This window comes from Rhineura floridana, chromosome 1, assembly GCF_030035675.1.
Source record: "Rhineura floridana isolate rRhiFlo1 chromosome 1, rRhiFlo1.hap2, whole genome shotgun sequence".
Lineage (NCBI taxonomy): Eukaryota > Metazoa > Chordata > Lepidosauria > Squamata > Rhineuridae > Rhineura > Rhineura floridana.
Window position 1 is genome coordinate 175,854,842 of NC_084480.1, and position 24,242 is coordinate 175,879,083.

Consider the following 24,242-nt stretch of genomic DNA (forward strand, 5'->3'; position numbering starts at 1 on the left):
CAGTTTTTATATTGTCCATTAAGCCTAGAACTTCCTCTCTCGTTACCACTATTTGTCTCAGTTTCTCAGAATCCCTTCCTGCAAATGTTAGTTCAGGTTCAGGGATCTGCCCTATATCTTCCACTGTGAAGACAGATGCAAAGAATTCATTTAGCTTCTCTGCAATCTCCTTATCGTTCTTTAGTACACCTTTGACTCCCTTATCATCCAAGGGTCCAATCGCCTCCCTAGATGGTCTCCTGCTTTGAATGTATTTATAGAATTTTTTGTTGTTGGTTTTTATGTTCTTAGCAATGTGCTCCTCAAATTCTTTTTTAGCATCCCTTATTGTCTTCTTGCATTTCTTTTGCCAGAGTTTGTGTTCCTTTTTATTTTCTTCATTCAGACAAGACTTCCATTTTCTGAAGGAAGACTTTTTGCCTCTAAGAGCTTCCTTGACTTTGCTCGTTAACCATGCTGGCATCTTCTTGGCCCTGGTGGTACCTTTTCTGATCTGCGGTATGCACTCCAGTTGAGCTTCTAATATAGTGTTTTTAAACAACTTCCAAGCATTTTCGAGTGATGTGACCCTCTGGACTTTGTTTTTCAGCTTTCTTTTTACCAATCCCCTCATTTTTGTGAAGTTTCCTCTTCTGAAGTCAAATGTGACCGTGTTGGATTTTCTTGGCAATTGGCCAGTTACATGTATGTTTAATTTAATAGCACTATGGTCACTGCTCCCAATCGGTTCGACAACACTTACATCTCGCACCAGGTCCCGGTCCCCACTGAGGATTAAGTCCAGGGTTGCCGTCCCTCTGGTCGGCTCTATGACCAACTGGTCTAGGGCATAGTCATTTAGAATATCTAGAAATTTTGCTTCTTTGTCGTGACTGGAACACATATGTGGCCAGTCTATGTCCGGGTAGTTGAAGTCACCCATTACTACCGCATAGATCGTTCTCAGTATTAAATCCCTCCTGGGGCATGGTATCACCACCCACAACAATTCTGTGGAGGAGTCCGCCTCTTTGGGGGTTTCGAGCTTGCTGGATTCAATGCCTTCTTTCACGTATACAGCGACTTCGCCACCAATATGTCCTTCCCTGTCCTTCCGATATAGTTTATATCCAGGGATAACCGTATACCACTGGTTTTCTCCATTCCACCAGGTCTCCGTTATGCTCACTATATCAATGCTCTCCTCTAAGACCAAGCACTCCAGTTCTCCCATCTTGGTTCGGAGGCTCCTAGCATTAGCGTACAGGCACTTGTAAGCAGTGTCTCTCTTCAAGTGTCTTTGGCATTTGTGGTTTGGCCTGTGGTAATATTGCTCTTCTGAATTTATATCCTGTGCCCCTGCTCTCACAATGCCTACTTCTAGGCCTACCCCTTTTAAAATTTCATCATTTCTTTGGTCTTTATCCCGGGGGGAGGTTTATTCCAAACCGGACCTTCCTCAGCTCCTGTCGGGTTTCCCCCCTCAGTCAGTTTAAAAGCTGCTCCGCCACCTTTTTAAGTTTAAGTGCCAGCAGTCTGGTTCCATTCTGGTTCAAGTGGTGCCCGTCCCTTTTGTACAGGCCCGGCTTGTCCCAAAATGTTCCCCAGTGCCTAACAAATCTAAACCCTTCCACCCGACACCATCGTCTCATCCACGCATTGAGACTGCAAAGCTGGGCCTGTCTGGCTGGTCCTGCGCGTGGAACCGGTAGCATTTCAGAGAAAGCCACTTTGGAGGTCCTGGCTTTCAGCATCCTACCTAGCAACCTAAATTTTGCTTCCCAGAGAGCCAGGAGCTCATTGCACCGAGAGCACACCCACGACTTCTGTCCAACAGGCAGATAGTTGTACATGCTGCAGGCAGTCTTCCCTTTTAGTGCATTTTTCATGCTTCTGTCTCATTTTCTAGTCCTTGTACTTGGTTGGCCTTTCCTTTTCTCAAAAAAACCAGGATGCATGTTTCCTGTGGTTGTCTGAGATTAGGTGCTCCCTAGAAGTTGTTTTCTGCAAATACTACTACATAATAATCCCTTTTCCCCCAAAAGACAAATGTGAAAACTTTGCAAAGAAGCTTAGGTATGTCTCTTGCTATGCAGAAGCTAAAGACCAGGTAGTCATTAACTGTAGTTAGAAGTTAATTCCACCTCCACTCCCTCACCCATGGCAAATGCAAAATGTAAACACTCTACAAAGAGGCTTTGTAAGAGCTCATTAAGAATTCACTGTATAGTTAATTTTACAATACTATAGTATACATGCCTACTCAGAAGTTTCTTCGTGTTTAATGGGGCTTACTCCTAGGTTGAGTTGATAAATGATTGAATCATAGGCTTTAGTTGAGGGTTGAAATGTGGGGACAACAGGGTTCTTGTGCCTTTAACAGGTGTGTGCCATGTTGTCTTTTCTAGTATGGAAATATAATTATGGAACAAGCTTTACCTGTTCAGATTCTGTCATTCAGACATTTTGTTATGTGTGGGGAAGATTATTTATTTTTGGACCCTTCACCCCACCTGCAAAAGAGGACCTAAAAAAGATTTGCATATTATGGAAACCATATGCAAATGTTTTGCAAATCTGTATCCTCTTTTGCTAGTGGGTTGGAGGACCCAATCTACATACAGTATACTGGGCTCAGAAAATTGTGGGTGGAGTATAAATTTAAAAAATAAGAAAATATATTTATAATGGTCAAAATCAGCTAATTGCTATTCTTTTCCAGATGTTCAATGACATAAGGCAATAAACGCAGGTCACTGAAGGGTCAGTGTTAGAACTGGTGACTGGAAACTGTTGGAATAGATTTACCTTCTGCATAAGCTGGATCCCAAGCCTAGTGGTACAGTTATCCCTTGGCTATTTTTAGTATAATTCAGGTGTGTGGTCACAGTGAACCAGCAGGGCAGGCTTTGGAAGTAGTGGTAGCTCTGCCACAGAGTTTCTCACACCAGCATCAGCACAGGATTGTTCTGCCCATCATTTTAACAGCTCACTATCAAACCACACAAACTTTGGGTAACAGCAAATGTGACATGGATACATCAATACAAGTGATTCATGCCATTAAGGGACAGGACTTGACAGTTGTGCAGCAAGGAGCTCCGAAACGATTGCTCCAAACTGGGTAAGTGGGCAGTAAAATGGGCAAGTATAATTCTATGAAAGCAAGTGTAAAGTGATGTACATTGGGACAATCCTTTCACATATACACTCATGGGGTCTGAACTGGTGGTGACTGACCAGGAATGAGACTTTGAGGTTCTAAGTGGGTAGCATGATGAAGATGTCAACTCAGTATGTAGTAGTTGTGAAAGATAAATTCCATCTTGGGAATCATTAGGAAAGGAACTGGGGGGAAATGGGACCGTTGGTCTCACCTGAATGGTGGTTTTCCCGGGTATCATGCCATCAGGTGGGTAGTAACGCTGCCTGATGTCCAAAGGCAGGAACGCACAGGAATCAAGACTTCAGCCGCTCTTTCCAGTATTCATCCAAGTCCATTCCAGACAAACTGTATACCAGATCCATGCTCTCTCAGGATAAAAAGGAATGCAAGGAAAAGCAACAGACAAAACATACATCTTGACTCCCCAAACCAAACATCCTTAAAAGGGAAGAAGAGCCTTAGCAGTAGCTTGACGAAGGAAGTCACTATTGAAAAAGTTCTATCCGGAACAAGACAGGCAGCCCCTCTCAACAGGGAGCGTCCTGATGGCATGATACCCAGGAAAACCACCTTTCAGGTGAGCCCAACAGTCTGGTTTCCCCGGTAGAATGCCATCAGGTGAGATGTACCAAAGCAGTCCCAGTATGCAGAGCCCAGACTATCCTAGGACAGTACCTGTTGTAGGACATGCCTACCAAAGGAAGCATCTGCAGATGTATCTACTGTATAGTATCTAATGAAGGAATTTGGTGTGGACCACACAGCAGCTTTGCAGATATCCACAATAGCAGCATTAGTTGCAAAGGCAGCCATATCAGCCATCAACATAGTAGAATGGGCTGCAACATTTCAAGGCACCAGAATCCAAATAGACTCATAAGCCAGAGTTATGTAGGCACACAGCCAATATGACACCGTTGTATTGATAACCTTCCTTCCCAAGGTCTTTGGGTGAAAGAAGACAAATGGAGATTCCATCAAATGAATGGCCTGAGTATTGGCCATGTATACTTTAAGGGCTCAACATACATCCAGAGAATGCCAGGTTCTCTCAAGGGGGTGTGCTGGCTGAGGACAAAAGGAGGGTAATATGATATTCTGACTGCAATGAAAAGAAGACACCTTGGGTTGAAAGGCAGGATTAGTATGTAACACCACAGAGTCTTCATGGAACACAAACAGATGATGGGCAAAGCCCCCAGATCTGACACTCTGCAGGATGAAGTAATTCTCATGAGAAAGAGGACTTTGAATGAGAGCAGACATAATGGAACAGACTGAAGAGGCTCAAAGGGGGGCACTGCAAAGCCTGCAGGATCTTCTGAAGACTCCAAGTGGGAAATGGATGAGCCACAGGTGGTGAGAGAAGAGACGTCCCTTTCAGGAACTGCTTGACCACAACTGTGTTCCAAGGGGAGCCTGATCTGGCCATGCCAACAAAATGGAAGAAATTGCTTAGGCATGCCTGTGTAGAGTTAGGCCATAGCCCCATCGAAAGTCCCGCATGGAGGAAATCAAGTAGGTGCTTAACCATGGCATCCAACAGACAAACCTGCTTTTTGGAGCACCATTTGGCAAAGGCCAACCATGTGCCTTGATAAATGCGAACAGTGGAAGGCCATCTGGAAGCCAAAATGGTAGCGATATATCCTTAGAGAACCCTGAAAGTCTCAAATGGTGCCACTCAACATCCAGGCTGTCAGACCTCAACTGCTCGGGATGTTGTTGGCAGATTGGACCTGGAAGGAAATCTGGCCTTGAAGGTATCCACCATGGATCCCCAATTGAGTGTGCCAACAGATTCGAGTACCACGGACAATGCCACTAACAGGGTGCCAGAAGGATCATCTGTGTGCATTCCTGATGGATGGTCAGTCCCAGGAGAGGGATGGAAGGGAAGGCGTAAAGAAGCCCTTTTGGCCATGGAGTTGAGAGTGCATCAACTACCTCAGTGCCCACTCAATGATACCTTGTGAAGAACCGTAGGAGTTGTGCATTCTGAGACAAGGCAAAGAGGTCTACTACCGCTAAAGGACTGAACCAGCAATGCAGTTGATGAAACATTTTGGGATGCAGTTTCCACTCCTGAGGTAGAACTTGCGCACTGTCCTCAGCGAGGGGTGACATTCAGCCCAGTTGAAGATGAGAGTTGATTCTGCTTGAAGAACCCTTGATCAAGTGCCTTGACAGTTCAAATGCATCTTCATACTTATGTTGTTGGTCTGGATGAGAACATTGGTCAGATGGAACTTCTGATCAAAATGAAGGAGGGCCAGATGCACCGCTCACAATTCTAGTAAGTTTATGCTTAGAACTTGCTTGGCCCCTGTCCAAATACCTTGAACAAAGAGGGAATTGCAATGTCCCACCACAACAGTACTAGTATACCAAAATTGGTTGTAATCAGAGTCCTCTTGGTTCTTGGAAGGGGATGCCCTCTGCAGATTCTCCACCAACCACCAGCAAAAAGAGGACCGCAGGAATGGGAACAGCTGCATCCTTCTGTGCCTGGAATTGGCAGTGTCCAACTGAAAAGGCAGAAGAGCCCACTGGAGTGGCCAGGAATGATGGCGGGCCCAAGGAACAATGTGAATGGAAGAGCTGAAAGGCCCAATGCCTTGGCAAGGAACATCATGCCCGCTGCTCTTTGAGACATCAGATGGTGAGCTGTCTCAATGGTGGCCAAGATCCGCTCCGGGGAAAGAAAACTCATTGCATGAGCTATGTCCAATATAGCTCCAAGGTGCTGAAGACTTTGCATTGGAGTTAAATGGCTCTTTTCCAGGTTGTCCAAGAAGCCACGGTCCCTCAGAGCTGCAAGGATGATGTGTGAGTGAGTGGATGTCAACAATCTGGTGCTTGCCCATACCAGGAGGCCATCCAAGTAGAGACAGATATGGATCCTCTGGAGCCAGAGATGCACCACCAGGGTGGTTTGTGAACACAAGGGGCTGAAGCAACTCCCCTTTGAGGAAAGATTACAACATTTGGGGCTTTTTAATCTGGAGAAAAGGTGAGTGAGAGGGGACATAACAGAGGTGTATAAAATTATGCATGGTGTGGACAAAGTGGATTCTCAATAATTCTAGGACTTGGGGCATGCAATGAAGCTGAATGTTAAATACAGACCAAATAAAGTACTTCTTCACACAGTATATAGTTACAACCATGAAATTTGTTCCCACAAGAGGTAATGAGGACCACCAATTTGGAAGGTTTTAAATTAGACAGATTCATAGAGGATGGCTATCAGTGGCTATTAACCATGATGGCTATGTTCTGTTGCCACTGTCAGATGCAGTTGGTTTCTGCATACAAGTTGCTAGGAATCACAAGCTGGAAGAGTGCTGTTCTACTCAGAATCTGCTTGTGTGTTTCCCATAGGCCAGAAGCTTGTGTGCTTCCCATAGGTCTCTGGTTGACCACTATGATTCTGTTCTGAAAACACTGTACCAGCAAGAGGCCTTCTCCCACACAAATCTGCCAAAACAGTAAGATCATCCTCAAGAAGCCCTTCTGCAGGTTTCAACCATCAGAAGTAATGCGGGTGGTTACTGAAACAGGTTTGTTTTTTTCAGCTGTGGTGCTCCAACTTTGGAACTCACTCCCCAACAAGGTTTGCCTGGTGCAGAGCCTGTCTTCTAGTCAGTGCCAGATGAAGACTATAATTTGCCCAGGACTTTTACAGCTAATCAAGTTAATTTATTTTAATGCTGGAATTCTATCTGCTTTGCTGGTCTACTATTTCGTACTGTGATTTTACTGTGTAATTGCGAATTAAAATGGTGTAATGGTTAAGGTGTTGGACTATGACCTGGGAGACCAGGGTTCGAATCCCCACACAGCCATGAAGCTCACTGGGTGACCTTGGGCCAGTCACTGCCTCTCAGCCTCATGTAAACCCTATTCGTAGGGTCGCCATAAGTCGGAATCGACTTGAAGGCAGTACATTTACATTTTTAAGTTGCTCTGGGAACTCTGTTGGCTAAAGAGCAGGATAAGAAGTATATTAAACAGTAATTACCCAGTGATGATGATCTTTTAGATGAAACTTTAAATTGGTTGTTGCTTGACTGTACTGTAGTAGCAGTGCATGAAACTGAAGAGGTTGCCGAAGATGTCGCCATAACTACTTTTTTAGTGTCTATAAAAGAAGCATCTTGACAATGATACAGATATTTTTTCTTTAAAATATTTTCTCTGTTTTTGCTATCAGTGACTACCATTCCTTCATTTTTAGATGTTACAGGAAAAACATTAGATTTCAGTTCTGAGAGAACTGATGCTAGTGTATCACTTCCTTTAAATGAGAGAGAGAGACATAAACTAGGTTCAATAGTTTAGTATTGTTAATATTGCTTTAATGACACCTAGGTTCAGTCTCACAGAAACTTCATTAACCCTGTATTACCAATACTATTTAATATAAGATTATGCAACGTACTGAAGTTAACTTCTTATACTATCTGCTGTAACAGAGATATGTATGATCAAAAATACGTTTAGAATTGGTATTATTAAGTTTTTAAATCTCGACAAATGTAATCATAATGTTCACGACATTCCTAATAATCACAAAAGCTATTTCAAGTTGATAGTTTTGTACGCAGAATGACTGCCCAAAACTTATTTCAGTATTTATGGACTGCCTTTCAGGTTACACTTTCCAAAGGAAGTAATAAAATTCATTATAACAAATAATAAACCACAATCTATAAAGTACTAAATCATCTAAAAATATGACAGCAGGGATGGGATTTTGTTGAAGCCCTGTGCTCATTAAAGAGCCAATACTGACTCATATTTAAATGTTAAAAAATGCACATGAGGTAAGAAGCAAATCAGAGCAAGGACTCGTCTTTGATGCTGACTTCTTTTTTTTCAACCCCTTTGGCCATAGGCTCAGGAAACACAAACACACTAGGAATACACTGAATTTTAGGTGAAAATAGAAGGGAATGCAGTGGCTGCAATACTAAAGAGCAGCAGTCTACACTTAAAAACATTTTGCAGATCCCACTAGTTTTACTAAAATTTCCACTGAAGGCAAAGCCTATATTATATCTATGCAACTTCACAGTTCTGACAACCCCAGCATATCTATAAATATCACAGACCAAATGTGGAATAAAGAGTAAATCCAGTTCAGTTTACTAGAACATCCAGAAACAAATGCCACTTTTCTTAGTAAAGAATTATACTCTCACCAGGAAGTTCATCTTGCAAAAAGGTGGAGACAGTCCAGTTTTTCTCATTCATGACTTCAGATTCCCAAATACTTAGAAATTTAGAACTCTTCCAGTCTGCAGTACTCCCAAAATCATTTGGGTACATATTATCTTGGAATGATGTACTGAGAACTTGCTGATTATTTGCATGATTCTGAACCAGGGCCTACAACAAGAGTATTTTGCTTGTTTACATCCATCAAAATTATTAGGCACATAAAAAGAAAAAATGCTGCAATAAGCTGTGTTATGTAAATACCCCTAATCAATGGGTGTATTCGGATGATAAACTACAGTTTATCATGACTAGAATGAGCCAGGCAATCCTTGGGTCCACGTGCTTTCCTTCATCTGCTCCAGCATGGCTGCAATGAGTTTGGAAGCTTTTACTTCCTAACTACAGCTTGTTTCACCACCTAAGCTCTTTCCCATTACAATGAACCACAATTTATCATGTCATTTCCACACAGCCATTGTACCATCAGTAGAGCAGTAGGGCCACAACTGCAGCCCATGTGTGGCTATAGATCTAAAACAGGGGTTTCCAAACCTTCCAACACTAAGGCTCACTTGGGACAGCTGGAAATTATTGAGGCCTGCAAGTCACAAAATGGTGGTGCAAGGGCACAGCCAGTCACAAAATGGCGACAGAGGCACAGTTTGTCTTAATCAGCTGATAATTAATGGCATAATTTTCTGCCGATATTGAATTAATCTTTGGAAATGGCTAAATTCTTTGCCACAGCACTTTCCCTGTGGCAAGGAGTTCCATCACTCAGCTTTCCTCAAGCTAAGTACAGATATTTGCTCTGGAGGTATTGTGACTTGTGATTTGAGGTATTGTGATTTGAGGCACAAATTGCTGATCCAGAGGCTCTAAATGGAGGCTTGCTCTATTTTTTCCTTTCCATCCTCACAAGTCTCTCATTTTTACTCATCTCCTGTAATGTTTCTTCCCCTTCTACTTTCACACTTAACTTGTACCTTATCCCCACTCACTCAAACTGCCAGTCTCTTTTATCCTCCCCCCACCCCCGGTCTTTTTACATTCTCTTCTTCCTCCTGTAAGTTTTGCTCTCTTATTCCCTTCCTTTCTATTTCCAGTTTGTTTGCTGCTAACCACCACCACTTATCTCACTTTCCAATTTCCTTCAGCCCTTTTTCCTCAGAAGAGGCAGAGCTTCCTTCCTTCCCTCCACCCCATTGAACTTCTCTGATTTCTAGCCATCTTTACTCAGGAAAAGCAGTGGTGATGGTGGGGGTAGAGACGAAGTTGACAAAGAGGATGAGCACAATTTGGAGAAGGGAGAGCTGATCCGCCCATGTGCTCTGCCCTGCTCACTCCTCCCTTGACACAGGCAGCATTATTGGCCTAGGTGGAGAATGGGTACTGTGAAGTTAGGCATCTATGGCAAGAGGTAGCCACTGCCACAAACATGTAATGGTAATGCTAATGGGGCAGGGGCAGTAGCAGTGCAGCTGGGGAAGATGTCAACGTCCTTGTGGGGTCTCTGGGGTGCAGTGTATGAGAGCATCATTGCTACCCACGGCCAGTCAGACGTCATCCACCAGAGTGTCCTCCAGATCACCAAGGCATGACTGTAGTGGCTGCAGAGATTCAGGAGATGCCTCTCTCATCTGCAACCTGATCCAGGCGGAGGGGGAGCAAACTAGCTACAGCATCCAAATCAGGGGAGAGCAGCAGGTGCTTACACTGTTGCTGTTGTTGCAGAGGAGGAGGTTCCTGCTACCCATGGCCAGGTCATCCTTGCTGCCTCTAATGGCTTGTTCTGGGGTTTTTGGAGCAGGATGCACGTGTGTTTCCTTCTTGCTTGCTGCCTCTGCTGTGCCTTCAGTTGTGTCATAGGGTACTTTCAAAAAAATGTCATTTACCACGTCATAGTGCGTGCTGCACTTTCTTTGGAGGTGTGCAGGTGGTGGCAGCCTGTGTGTTTGGTGTGCTTGTGGGGTGGCAATGTGGGGCATGGGGTGTGCTGGTTTTGTTTGTACATTTGTTTACTTGATCACACTGCTCACGTGTGGCACTGCGATTAACAGAGGGTGTGGTGGGCATGTCTGGGGTGTCTGCTGTGCACGCCAATTGGCTGCCATGACGACAATTGCTAGGTACCCCATACATGCCCTGTTCCCCATTTGTTTGCATTTTGGTGCTGAAAATTGTGAACACTTCCCCTGAGCTATCTCTGAGTGGTCTCAAGAATTTGTACACACCCAAAAAGGTGTTTGTCAACAGGTGAACACAGTTCCAATTGCAATGCTGGCTGAGCTGGCTCCCTGCGTGTTGACTGCTTCTTTTCACTCTGCTAGGCTGGCATCAGCTCACTTGGCGTTTACCCCTCCCGGAGGCTCCCGAATGAGATTTGGATGTGGCATACTTTAAGCCAGCATGAATTCCGCTGGCTTCATTTAGGATTGCCCTATAACCCAGGGGTTTCAACACATCCTAGTTCTACTTCAGGACTGACCACTAGGGACAGGAAATGTGACTCCTTGCTCTCTATCCTGTCTTCTGGAGATGCTTTCACTACAAGTTGCAGCCTCCACATTTCCTCCCTGTGCGTCCCTGTGAGAGACTGTTTTAGATGCCACTCTCTGGTCCTCCCTAACCCAGCTGCACATGACTGAGGCTTAGTCTGCAATGTAAGCCCAGAGAATGAGCAAGCTACTGCAGGGGTTCCCAAACTGTGGTCTGCGAGCTTCATCCAGGTGGTCCATTAGCATGTTTGTGGATTTGCAGCACATCAATCATATTATTCATATTTATTTTTAATTGTATTTTACTACTTCATTTCCTATATTGTATTTTATTGTACTACAATTTGAATTCCACAGAATGCAAATACATACTCAACCTCCTTCATGCCTTGTGTTCTTACTTCTTCTTGTATATATGTTGTTTGTGTTAGTTTACCACGGTTAAATATATTTAGCCAATTCCCTCACACCAAAGAAATTTGTATATTTTGATTCTCTGTGTGTACGCGATAAACATCTCCATTTTAAGACCTGTTTAAGTTACTGGATAAATCTGTCAAGATGCATTATTGCCACTGTCTAAAGGTCCTAATTCATGAGACACGTAGAGATTGTGTATGTGAAACATGTGTCTATGAAGGAGGCTTATTAACACTCTCCAGCATCAACTCATAGTTCCTTACCCACACTGTAAGGTTTGTCCCAGCTTCTCCTTGGCCTCTCCTTTCTTTAGTTCCAAGCATCCACTGCCCACTGTCTCCCCAGACACCTGCTTTGCAGTACAGTAGGGCCCCACTCATACAGTGGGTTACGTTCCGGACCCCCGCTGAAAAGCGGAACAAGCGGCGTATGAGTGGGGCTTTGGTCTAATTGTGTCTAATTGAGACCACCGCATTAGCGAAGCGCCGTAAAGCGGGGCCCTAATATAGTGTTGCCTCCAATAGCATCTCACACACGCTTTAGCCAGTGACTGTGAACCAGCTATCTGCATGCTCAGTACCTGTCTCTTCATCTTCCTTTCCAAACTCACACACGCTCCTGTTTTTGCTCCTATAATGTTTTTTCCATAATCACTTGCTTCTTTCTCTTTCATCCAGTCTATAAAAATGCAGCAGGCATAGTTCAAAGTGCTAGTTCACCTTTAAAGTTTAGGGCTTTAAACAGTCTGTTACTAGGAGATGTCAGAGATGGTCGGTGGTTTTGTTTCTATCTGGCAGTGGTACTGGAGAACTACTACTCTGCCCCATATCACGTGTGCTGTAGAGTTCTGCATGGATTGTTTTATTGCTGTCTAAGATCTTCAAGAAAATGCTGCATGTGCTCATCTGAGTGAAGTATACTGATGACACCCAGTTTTTCTTCTTTTCATCAAATGCAGATGAGGTGATGGATGTGCTGAACAGATTATGAAGGCAACCATAGAGAGAATGAGAGCTAAACTGAAGCTCAATCCACATAAGACAGAGGTATTGCTGGTAGGTGATTTGACTGACAAAGGAGGTGGTGCTCCACCTATTCTGCACAGTTTGTGCTCCCCATAAAAGGCAAAGTTTACAGTTTAGGGGTACTGTTAGATCCAAACCTCACTCTAGGTGTTTAAGTGGCTTCCATAACAATGAAGCACTCTTTACTGAGGCTGGTTAGAGCTAATTACAGACCCCTTGGACAGAGATAGCCTGGCAATTGGTAACATCTAGGTTTAGCTGCTACAATGTTCATTGGTGCTCCAAATGTGGTATTTCTTTCAAGTGCTACATCCAGGAGTGTTACTATGATGTTGGAATGCACTCTGAGGTGCTGGACTGGAGCTTGGGCTGTCATGTTCTAAGAAACGCATTGGATGGCCTCAGGGATTCAAATCAGCATCCTCTGTTGATGGAGGAATTCAACAGCATAGCTGCAGAGCTGGAGTCCTACTTATTGTGGAGCAGACATGGGACCCCACCCCGAAATTAACATGTAACATTAATTGGGGATCAAGCTCGTTAAAGAAAACCAGCTAAGAAGGTCCTAAGACTATGATTGACCAATTTGAAAAGTGATTCAGCAGGCTAGTACAGAGATCACCAATATAGTGCTCACAGGCACCAGTATCCCCGCCAGTACCTCCCATGGCACCCAAGAAGGTTTCAGTATATATATATATTCCCTCAAAAATCAACAATGCATGAGAGACTGTTTGCTAGTCCTACTCAGTTCCTGTTCGCACTTGGCTTGGCCTATCCTACATTGAACATGCTCCCTCAAACACGCTCACATTTCACTTTTCTGTGACCGTGTTTCTTTTTCTGCTCTTTTAAATGTGGCAGCCATTTTGTGTTATACCAACCCCTATGACAGCCATTTTGTGACTGGTGCCCACAGCACTTTTTCAAAATTCCAAATGTGCCAATTGGCTCAAAAAAAGAGCTAGAGAGCAAGGAATGATCAATGACAGGTTATCCTCAGGACCACATTGTTTTTGCAGAAAGGATCAAATTCTTCCCCCGTTTTTCTATGTCATCTGCACTCTGCTACATGTGTGCGTATAAACACTTATACCCAACGAGCCTTGAATGCATTTGGTTGTATCCAATGTACAGCTCAGTCATGGTCCTATCAGCAGGATTTCAACTTGCACAATGGGACTTCCCCTCTCCTTCTCTACAGACCCCTTAAAATGTTCCAGGGGTTCCAACCCTGCAGAGCAAATCTGTGAGGATGCGGGACACACAGAGGGTGAGAATCCCATTGTGCAAGCAGAAATCCTTGTGCTGATGGGATGCACTGGTTGAACACCACCCATTTTTTCCAGAATATTTTGCAACAAAAAGGTAATCGTAGCACTGTACGCTGGAACAATATGGCAATCTTAATATAAAATTATTATTATTAAAATATAACTACTTAATTTTTGTACTTCAATTAGCTTCATGTGTTTCTGGGTTGAAAACAGCTTATGGATCTGATTTTTGTAAAACCTATAAAATATTGTCTAATGACTACAGTTTCACTGGTAGTGTTCTCTGATAACATCTGTTCAGTGTTAACAGATGCAGTTGCACAGGAAATTTCCTTGAACTCTGAAAACCACTTTGACAGACTTACCTTATTCTGTGCAAAGGGGGAAGCTGTATATAAGGAGGGATGGATTAGTGGAGGAGATATATGGGGAATAGTATGAAGTGGTATTTGTCCATGGATATGAGGATAAAGATGAAGAGCAGGATGGGCAGGTTTTTCTGGGATTCTAAACCGATGCCCAGCAGGAAGACATCTCACTTCAGTGTCTGAAGAAGAGGAGCCTGAGGCTTCCTGTGTACAGATATGGCACTCACAACAAACTGGCCCTTGATCAGCCTGTTAAAAATGAAGAGTGTGCAACTTTAATCACACAGCAAAGTTAGTGAAACATTTCCTTTCATCTTAGAAGAATAAATTACTTAAATGCAATTTAGTATTTTAAAAAATGACAGAAATTACACATGTCCTGTACAATATATGTCCACATGTTACAAAACAAGGTCAAAACCACTTCAATTGTTTCCGTTAGCACCTGGGTCTCCAACCTACTCTATTGATATAAGGTGGCAGAATCCTGATTGATTTCCAGTGTTCATAAAATGTGATTGAAGGACATCACATTTCCAGTGACAGTCCACTTCCTTACCTGAAAGTTACATTAACAGTATGACCATATGCTTACTCATAAGTAATTCCCATTGAGTTCAATGGCACTTACTCCTACTGACGTTAGACCGAAACGTAGGACTTCACTAGTATTAGAGAATACATGCTTGGGATTCCGAGAGAGAGTTCTACAGCATTCATTTTTCTAAATATTAACAGCATCTGTTTTAAGAGGATACTGGTATAACTAAAATATCTTCTTGACTTTTGAATTCATAGTTACAGATTATACATACATGATGCTCTATAGAACAATATTCGTAATAAGAAAGACACCTGCCTGAGGAGATGGGAGCAGAAAGAGGCAAAGGTAACAAATAATGAATAGGATCAAATGCTATTACAATGACTTACATTTTGTTTTAGCTGAGGAAAGAGGACTAAGGTGTTGAGTCAAAGGCTTCCTACGCAACATGGGTTTTGAGGCGATACTTGAGGGAAATGGTAGTACTATCAAAGTATTATGACAGGGAGTTCCAGGTAAAAGGAATCATAAGGGAGAATGGGTGGAGTCACTTAAGGGAACAAAAGACCTTCAAAGTGGCTGAAGGTAGCAGAGATAAAGGATTAGGTTTTTTAATATAAATTTTTACTGGTTTCAAAGTGATACCAAACAGAAAAAACAGCCTTCCCTCCCAAAGAACAAGAGTAACCCTCTCTTTCGAGTGGGCCTTTCGAGTTGAACCAACCCATATCATCGAGACGATTCTGCTTATTCCAGGACTAAAGGCAAGAAAGCTAGAAAGCAAGTCCATATATACATAACAAACTGAAAAAAATGACATTGGTGTCATCAATCTCCAAGCGGAAAACAAATAAAAATAAGACACATGTTTCAGCCTCTGTTCCCTCTTATATGTAATCATTATGCCCAATCACAACTATGCACTTCAAGAATTTCATATCCACAGCAACTATGTGGGTAGACGTCTATTGTTTCCACAGTGTTCTTAAAAGTAATAAATCAAACCATTCCCCTACAGAGTAGTCTTTTTTCTCCTGCCCACTCTGAAGCTTTTAACTGTTAATATTCTCTGCTATGGCCAGCTGCCAGACTTTTTGATACCAATAGTCTAAACTAATATCCTCCAAGATCTTCCAGTGTTTGGCAATTGCTAATGAGATGCCACAAGCAAGTAATGAATCACTTCTTTATTTTTAAGGTCAGTATTATTGCCCGTAAATACATTAAGTAGGGCTAATTGTGGGGTTCTGTCCAAGGGATGATGTATTATTTTCTGAATTTCAGTAGAGATAAAAGACTGGAATCCAGTGACAGAGCTATCTTAGGAAATAAGGGCAAAAACAAAATGTGTGCAAGGCTGCGAGGTGGGATATGAAATTAAGGCACTTGTGCTTGATATGGAAGTGGACAGTGTAAGGATTTATGGAGAGGCATCTCACAGTCTAAAGTGAATAATTTTGACAGCAGAAATATGGTTGGAGGTGAGACATGAGAGGGGAGACGATTGCAGTAGTCAAGGAAAGTGGTGAACAGAGCATGAAATAAGAGTTTTAGCTGAGAGGGCAGACAGGAAAGGTTGGATTTTCTCAGTTGTATACAGGGAAAAAGTTGACATCTCAGCAATGAATTGAATATAAAGAGCAAAAAAGAGGAAGAAGTCAATGATAAAGTGGATCTTGAAAGGGGGGATCTGTCCCCTTATCGGTTTATGTTACAGAAGGTTTCCTGCTGAGTTGCTGTACCATGGGCTAATCCCTAAAAGGCACACTATCCATCAAAAGAACAGACAACTAACCACGGTAAACGAGCAATATCTATTATTTTATCTTTTTTTTACACTCAAAATAACAAATATTCTCTTGTCGTTTAACCATAAGATTAACACTATAAGAAGTGAAGCACAACATAAAGGCTAAAATGTTTTAATTTTTTTGATATTATTAATGTATGTTTAAATTGCTTGATATGTGGTTTTAATTGTATATCAGATGTTTTACTTGTTGTGAACCGCCCAGACAGCTTCGGCTATGGGGCGGTATATAAATTGAATAAATAAATAAATAAATAAAATAAAACCACCAGCAGCAAAAAAGCACCATAAGCTCTTAAGATTAAAATAGTAAATGCCTGGGAAAATAAAAAGATATTCACCTGGAACTGAAAAGACCATAACCTGAGCTCCAAGTGAGCACGCATTGCACAAATGGGGCACCACCACTGAAAAGATACTACTCTCTAGAACCTACCTCTTCCTCTTCATTTGGTGATGGCATGTGGGGTGAATTGTCAGGTAACTGGATCTTAAGCCATTTAGGGGTTTAAAGTTTAATACAACACTTTGAATGGGTCAGGAAATGGAATGGCAGCTAGTTCAGATGGGATAGTACTGGTGCAATATGGTCATATTGGCAAGGTCTGTTAATAGTCTATAACTAACAAGGCTATATAAGTCTGTTACATTGATGCCTGGCTGACTGCACCCATTTAGATGAAGTTATCTAAACACTTTCCAGCAAACCTGTATCTATAAGAGAACGACCCTTTACAGACAACTATCACCGAAAGACTTCAATAAGGGCATTAGGGAGTGGAGAGATTCTGAGAAGATCAAAACCAGAGAAAGTCCGGTGTTAGAATTTTGAAACAATTCCAGAAGAACATTATTTTGAGGTTCACTTACACTGGTCCTAAGAACTAAATGTGCTTTACCTGCTGAGTGGAGTATGATGGCAGAGAACTGTCTATTTTGGCTTCATCCTTCCTTCTCACATTTCTTCCAAGCATTAAATCACTTTCGTGAGTCCTTGATAAATTACTAGCATTCTCCTCATCTGCTTCTTCAGCATCTGCTTCTGATGAACTGCTACTAGTACTACAATTCTGCTGGAGAGACTGATAAATAGTTCAGGTTTAACGTGATTTTAAATTACATTTAAATTGTTTTGTTGTTTTACCGTATGCGTTCACCCTGGGATCCTACAGGATGAACAGCAGTATATAAATGTAAATAATAAATGTATGAAATATGTTTCAAAATATTGGTACCTCATACTTTAATGCCATGTTCTTGACTCTATTATTTAACTGTCGTTGGATTTCATTCACATTTCTGACAGCCTCAGCACTATCAGAATGATTAATCAAACAAATATCAGCAGGTTTTTCTGATACTGGTGAAACATCTTCATCTTCAATATTACTGTGAAGAAAAAGTTGTATTTTTGCAACATGCTCATTAAGCCAAGTATTAGAAAACTAAAATGAAAGTATACCACACAATTCCCACTAGTTTAGAATGTAACATTTTCATCTAGAAATAGGAGTTGGTGTTTGTTATTTTAACACTACTTCAGTGGAATTTGTAATAGAAATTTGTAACAGAAATAAAACCTCTGGGTGCAAATCCAAATATAGACACTTAGAGCATATCCAGATTTTCCATTTAAAAAGGATGTCATACTGCATTTTGGCCTAGACGGTATCTATTCAAAACCATGATACAAGCTACATGCATAACGGATAGCTCTGCTGTGGGAAAAGGGTTAGTTGGGATATTGTCCTCTTCCGTCCCATGTCTCAGCAATGAATACTTTGGCCCCTGTGAGGCAGAGTTCTATGGCTTCAATACAGGACTTGCATCACAGCTGAATACTGGCAAATCTCAAGGTACACTCAAGCTCCTTATGAATGTCACCTTGGCAGTCCAGATACAGACTCCAGGCAATGTCTGAAAGCTTGCTGCTATGTATAAGATTGGTATGGGGCTTCTTTACAGCTCACTTAAAGATCAGTTTCTGCTCCCATGTAACTGAAGTAGCTCAGGAAGAAATCTGCTGTTTTGCCCTCATTGAATTACACCAGGATAAGCCCCATACTTCAAATTTCATTATTTCTGCACAGTTCCAGAGCCTTTGGGGACATGCTGGTCCATGCCATGCATGAGCAGCAGAACTATATATCAACCACCATATCAATACAGACTTGCTATATTTGCATGGAAAGGCCCAATTATGATCACAGGCTTCACAGTGTCTCAAGAATGTCACAAATCAATGATGGAAAATGATGCTATCAACCTACAAAACATACTCAAAGTCTATTGGTCATTCTGAACCTATTTTGGAGAGCTGAAGAGCCACAGCAGAAGCTTCAGCAGGATGCAATTAAAAAAACAACTTCTACCCAAACAATGACCTCATCTGCTTTTTTACTGATTTGTGACACAATTAGAGAGCACAAGGCAATGGCTACAAGTTTACCATTCCTACTCCTTATTGACCTTCCCAGAAACAAATGTTTGGAGAAACAGGTATAGGAAGAAAAAATAAGGAATGCACAACAAATTGAAACAAGAGGAAAGGTGTGGGAGGTAGCAGAGTAGCAGCGTTATGGGAAAGAGAGGATGGTATCAACAGCTTCCTCATCAAAATCTCCCACCAGCAATTCTAGATACTAACCATGGCAATACACACACATGCAATTCTGTCACTGGTCACAGTTTTTAAGCTAAAAAAATTCAAGCACTTTACACTACTATCTCTTAGCAATGGGTGAGATTTCCTAGGCTCAGTTTGGAGATGGGCTCATGTAAAATGAGTTAACTTGGGTTTTGGCACATCAAGCCATACTTAGTTTATTTTAATCTTGGGCCTATTCCAAGTTCCAGGTTTAGTAATGCTCCCAAATTATGAGTTGTATCCAAAGCAGCACTAAGTCTGCTTGCACAATAGGAGTTCTCCCCTTTACCTCACCCGCATGTCCCCTAAATCTATTCTAGGGGTTTCCCCAATCCTCCAAAAGCAGATTTTGGGAATGTGCAGGGCATGCACAGGTGGAGGATAGGGGGATATCTTGTAGCGCAAACAGAAATCTTTCCAGTAACTGGATGTATTAATTGGGATGCAACCCTATGTCACCATAAACACAAATGAGACCCACATGCCTCCCCTGCCATTCTCAATCTCTCCACTCCTATCCCCAATTGGGGAACATGAGGAGGCTTGGAATACAGCCCACCTCAATCCCCTTATAAGTCCATCATGGCAGCAGTTGCAGGGACGAAAAAGAGCTGTTCTCCTAGCATTAATTAGCCACTATCAGCTCTGTGTGTATCAAGACACCTGGGAATATAAAAGGGATATGCCCGGGACATTACAATGCTGCCACTGCCCTTCTTGCTGCACTATCACCACCACACAAATCTCAGCAAGAAAGAGAAGGGTACGAAGATGCTTCAGTGTTGGCTAGTGCTGGGGACAAGTTAATAATTGACAAAGCCCAAACTTCATAGGAGTTGGGCTCAGCTTGTAATTAGCTTGGAAATTCCAAACCTCTCACTTCTAGAACTTGGGTTGTATCCAACTAAACTGTTCTTAGAATAGACCCCTTGAAATAAATGGACCTAATATCCATTTTCATTGGGCTTATTCTGAGTAGGACTAATAATGGATACAATCTTATGCTGGCTTTACCATTATCCACAATTTTAGGATCTCATACAACTAGTATTACACTTACGAGCTTATGCATTACTAAATCGTATGTAAGATATGTATTTATTTGCAAAGATGAATCACTGATAAGATCTTTGTTATAGCTTTTGGCTATATTAAAATAGTTTATCAAAACCAGCACTAACAGAAATGGGAGCTATTAGTACTTTCAATGAGCTCAATATCTATCTATCTATCTAATATTTTTCTAAGCTGTCAAAAGCTGCCTAAATGGGGTGGCGGCAGCCTGGGCAAGCAGGAGGCTAGTAAGTTGCCTAAACAGGGTAGGGGTGGCGAGTTGCCTGGGTGTGTGTGTATGTGTTTGGTAGTTTCTGTGTATGTGATTAAGAGTGCGTGGTGCGTGTGTGTTTCAAGTCCCGGAGGGCGGAAGTGTTGGAAGTCCCTGTGTTCATGTGTGTATGTGTGTTTGGGAGCCCCTGGGTGGGTGTGGGGTTGGGGGTCCTTGTGTATGCATGCATATTTGTGGGGGTCATGCAAAGTGCGCAGGGATAAGCTTCCTAGTAATACTATATTGAAGATAATAGTTCTGCTTTTGTTATTCAAGTATTATTACCAGGCCAAGTTCAAGGTTCTACTTTTGGTGTACAAAGCCCTATACAGCTTGGGACCAGGATACCTGAAAGACGGTCTTACCCCTTATATACCCAGTTGATCACTGCATTCTGCAGGTGAGGGCCTTCTGCAGATACCATCTTATCAGGAGGTCCATTCTGCACAACATAGGAAACGGACCTTTAGTGTGGCGGCACCTACCCTGTGGAATTTCCTCCCCTTAAATATTAGGCAGGTTATCTTTTTGGCGCCTTTTGAAAACTTTCCTCTTTCAACAAGCCTTTTAAGTTAAGACCTATCCCAGTCTGTGTCTGTGTTGGAATTGCTTTTTAATATTTTTTTTTTAAAATGTTTTTTACCCTTTTTTAAAGATGTTTTTAAAGTTGTTTTGTTTTGGTGTATTTTAAGGTCTGATGTTTTTATGTGTTTTTAGTGCTTTTGTTTCCTGCCCTGGGCTCCTCCTGGGAGGAAGGGTAGGATACAAATCAAATAATAAATAAATCTATTATTATTATTACATTTATATCCTTCCCTCACAAAGGACCCCAATATTATCCATTATTAGTTAGATTGTAATTTCTATGAAGTATTATTTTATATATTACTGCTTTTATTATATTGTAGACAAACTGCAAATGGCTTATAGAGTTTGGGCTCTAAAGTCGAGTACAAATACAATATAAATATATATTAGGAAAGGTCAAAGCAATGCACTACAGGACAATGTTAAAACAAGGGGAAAACCTGCCCCCATCCCTTAAGTGTAGTTGCATCTTTCATTCAGGGATCCTTGTAACTTACAAGCTTCCTTCTATTGTTGTTGTTGTTTTAATTTGCTATCGACCCTTAGGTCCCAGGGTGGGTAATAATAATTTAAAATACATTATTAAAAACAATTAAAATACAATACAAAAAAGTGGGTCCTAAAAATATACATCTCAGGTGTCAAAGGCTACAGCAAAGAGGTATATCTTCAGCATTTGCCAAAACTGTACAATGAGGTTGCCAGCTACACTTCTGTGGGGAGGGAGTTCCACAATTTAAGGGCTTCCACCACCTCAAATCATCTGAGGGCGATGGAACTACCAAGAGGACCCCCTCTGCTAATCTTAACACGAGAGGGTCTGTAGGGAAGTAGATGGCACCTTACATTGCATGCAGAAACAAACAGGCAACCAATGCAGCTTTTTTAAAACAGGGATCATCTGAGATCAAAATGGAACCCCAGCCAGTAATCTGGCTGCTGCATTTTGGGCCAGTTGACATTTCTGAGTGGCCTTAAAGGGCAACCCCACATAGGGCACGTTGCAATAATCCAAGCTGGAAGTTATGACAGTATGGAGTACGGTGGCCCAGTCATTTCTGCCCGAAAGGAGCTGTAGCTGGCACTCCCAGCCACAGATAGAAAAAGGCACTCCCAGCCACTGAGGCCACTTGAGCCTGCTATGACAATGTTGAATCCCCACCTCCTGGATGTCAGAACTCGGGACACATAACACCTCTGTCTTTTCAGTAAGAGTTTGTCTACACATACATTATCAGTAATGTTAGATGTGGACACACTACCTTCTGATAGCATTCAAAAAGATACACCTGCCTAATAAAGCTAGAGCGTTTCTATAGTATGAATACAAAAAAAAAATATTTTGCTAACTCAAAAGCTCAGTATTTTGTTTTGCATTTAGAATTTCCAACTGGCATGCAAGGGTTTATTGTGCATTTTTAGGAAAACGGATCGTTGGTCTCATCTGAAAGGTGGTTTTCCCAGGTATCATGCCATCACAGGGATTATAGCACCATCTAGCATCTGAAGGCAAAAATGTACTGCAGTCAAGACCTGGGCTACTCATGCCCCTCCCACTCCAGTTTGTTTGTGACAAGACCGAAGTGAGAGATATCGGAGTATTAGTAATAAACAGAACAGGCAAAACAGCAAGGAAAATAAGGGCAACTGCCCAAACGAAGGAGCGGCACACTCCAGAACATATACAAGGTCTTGACTCATTCACACATTATAGACCTATTGAAAGTGTAAAATTGTAAATTTGAAATTGTACTAGTAAAACTATGTAAGACCAGATGATACAATGCAATACACCCAGGCAGCCTCCAACAGGGAGGGCTGTGATGGCATGATATCTAGGAAAACCACCTTTTAGGTGAGACCAACAGTCTGTTTTCCCCAGGTAGCACGCCATCATGTGGGATGTACCAAAGCAGCCCCAATAGGGAGGGACCACCCGCTGCCTACATATAAGAAGCAACCTGTTGCAGGACACACCTCCCGAAAGAAGCATCGACAGAGGCATATCGGTGTATCTTATAATGCCTGATAAATGAGTCTGGGGTAGACCACACCGCAGCTCTGAAAATATTTGCAAGAGGTGCATTGGTTGCAAACACAGCCATAGTGGCCGCTAATCAAGTCAAGTGTGCAGCAATATTGCAAGGCACCAGAAGCTTAAGGGACTCATAGACCAGTGCAATGCAGGTGTGCAACCAACAAGACAAGGTGGATTTAGTTACTTTTTTCCCTGTTCTTGGATGAAAGGATACAAAAAAGGAGTCAATTCGTCCATTACGGACCAGGTAAATTTGAGGGCTCTGCGAACATTTAATGAGTGCTAAGCTTTCTTGAGTGGATGAACGGGATTAGGACAAAATGATAGAAGTACAATGTCTTGATTACAGTGGAACACGAGAGCTTATTTCAGGTAAAAAGGACAGATCAGGGCATAACACCACTGAGTCCTTATGGAATAAGTAGAGATGATGGGCTGATGACAACGCTCCCAACTCTGTCACTTTTCTCACCAAACTGACAACCACCAGAAAAAGGACCTTGAAGGAAAGCAGTCGCAAAGGCACCACCCTGAGAGGCTCAAAAGGAGGGTGCTTCAGTGCTTTCAGCACCTTCTGTAGAGTCCAGGATGGAAAATGGTGACACAGTGCTGGAGAAAGGGAAGCAGCCAAAGAGACAGAAGAGCATTCACAGACTCCACCCTTGTCTCTAGGTTCCTTGAGAAGTACTGGGGAAGCTGAGAGTTGTGACTCGTAGCAAACAGATCCACTGTCAAGGTGTCGAACCGGAGGAGGCAAAACACTGCCAGATGTAATCTCCACTCTCCCGGAATCACTTGCTATCTGCTGAGCCAATCTGCAGTGACATTCAGAACCCTGCTGGGGTGTTCTGCCCTCAAAGATAGCAGGTAACTCTCAGCCCAGCTGAATATCAGAGTGGCCTCTGCATGGAGGATTTGGGACCCGGTGCCCCCCTGCCAGTTCAAATGCAATTTTACACAGATGTTGTCTGTCCAGATCAACACGTGGATCAGATAGAACAGCGGCTGGAAATGACAAAGGGCCAGATGGACCGCCCTCAGCTCCAGTCAGTTTATGCAGTGACCCTTCTCTGACATGGTACCTTGAGCAAATCGGGAGTTGCAGTGGGGCCCCCAACCAATCAGACTGGCATCTGTCGTAATTACTGTCCTGTCTGGCTCTCTAAATGGTGTTCCTTTTTGGAGATTCCGAGTTGCAGACCACCAGTGGAAGGAACAACGCAGTGATGAGGGGTAGACGAATTTCCTGATGCGTGGAATTGGCAATGTCCAATTGAAACAGCAGTAAGGCCCATTGGAGTGGATGAGTATGGTGACGAACCCAAGATACGA

At 42.4% G+C, this 24,242-nt stretch overlaps 1 protein-coding gene across 8 annotated transcripts in view; it reads right to left on the reverse strand.

Moving 5' to 3' along the window:
- The window catches only part of FAM193A (family with sequence similarity 193 member A), a 119,293-nt gene that overhangs the window by 49,549 nt on the left and 45,502 nt on the right, over positions 1-24,242 (reverse strand). For all 8 annotated transcript variants that reach the window (XR_009758207.1, XM_061587246.1, XM_061587236.1 and 5 more), the window contains 5 exons: positions 17,549-17,702; positions 17,213-17,395; positions 13,957-14,208; positions 8,353-8,539; positions 7,170-7,289 (listed from right to left, as the gene is read on the reverse strand). Coding sequence is in view for 7 of the 8 variants with exons in the window: in XM_061587246.1 (XP_061443230.1) it covers positions 7,170-7,289; positions 8,353-8,539; positions 13,957-14,208; positions 17,213-17,395; positions 17,549-17,702 (896 nt within the window). In the remaining variant the exon portion in view is untranslated. The remainder of the gene's footprint in view (positions 1-7,169; positions 7,290-8,352; positions 8,540-13,956; positions 14,209-17,212; positions 17,396-17,548; positions 17,703-24,242) is intronic.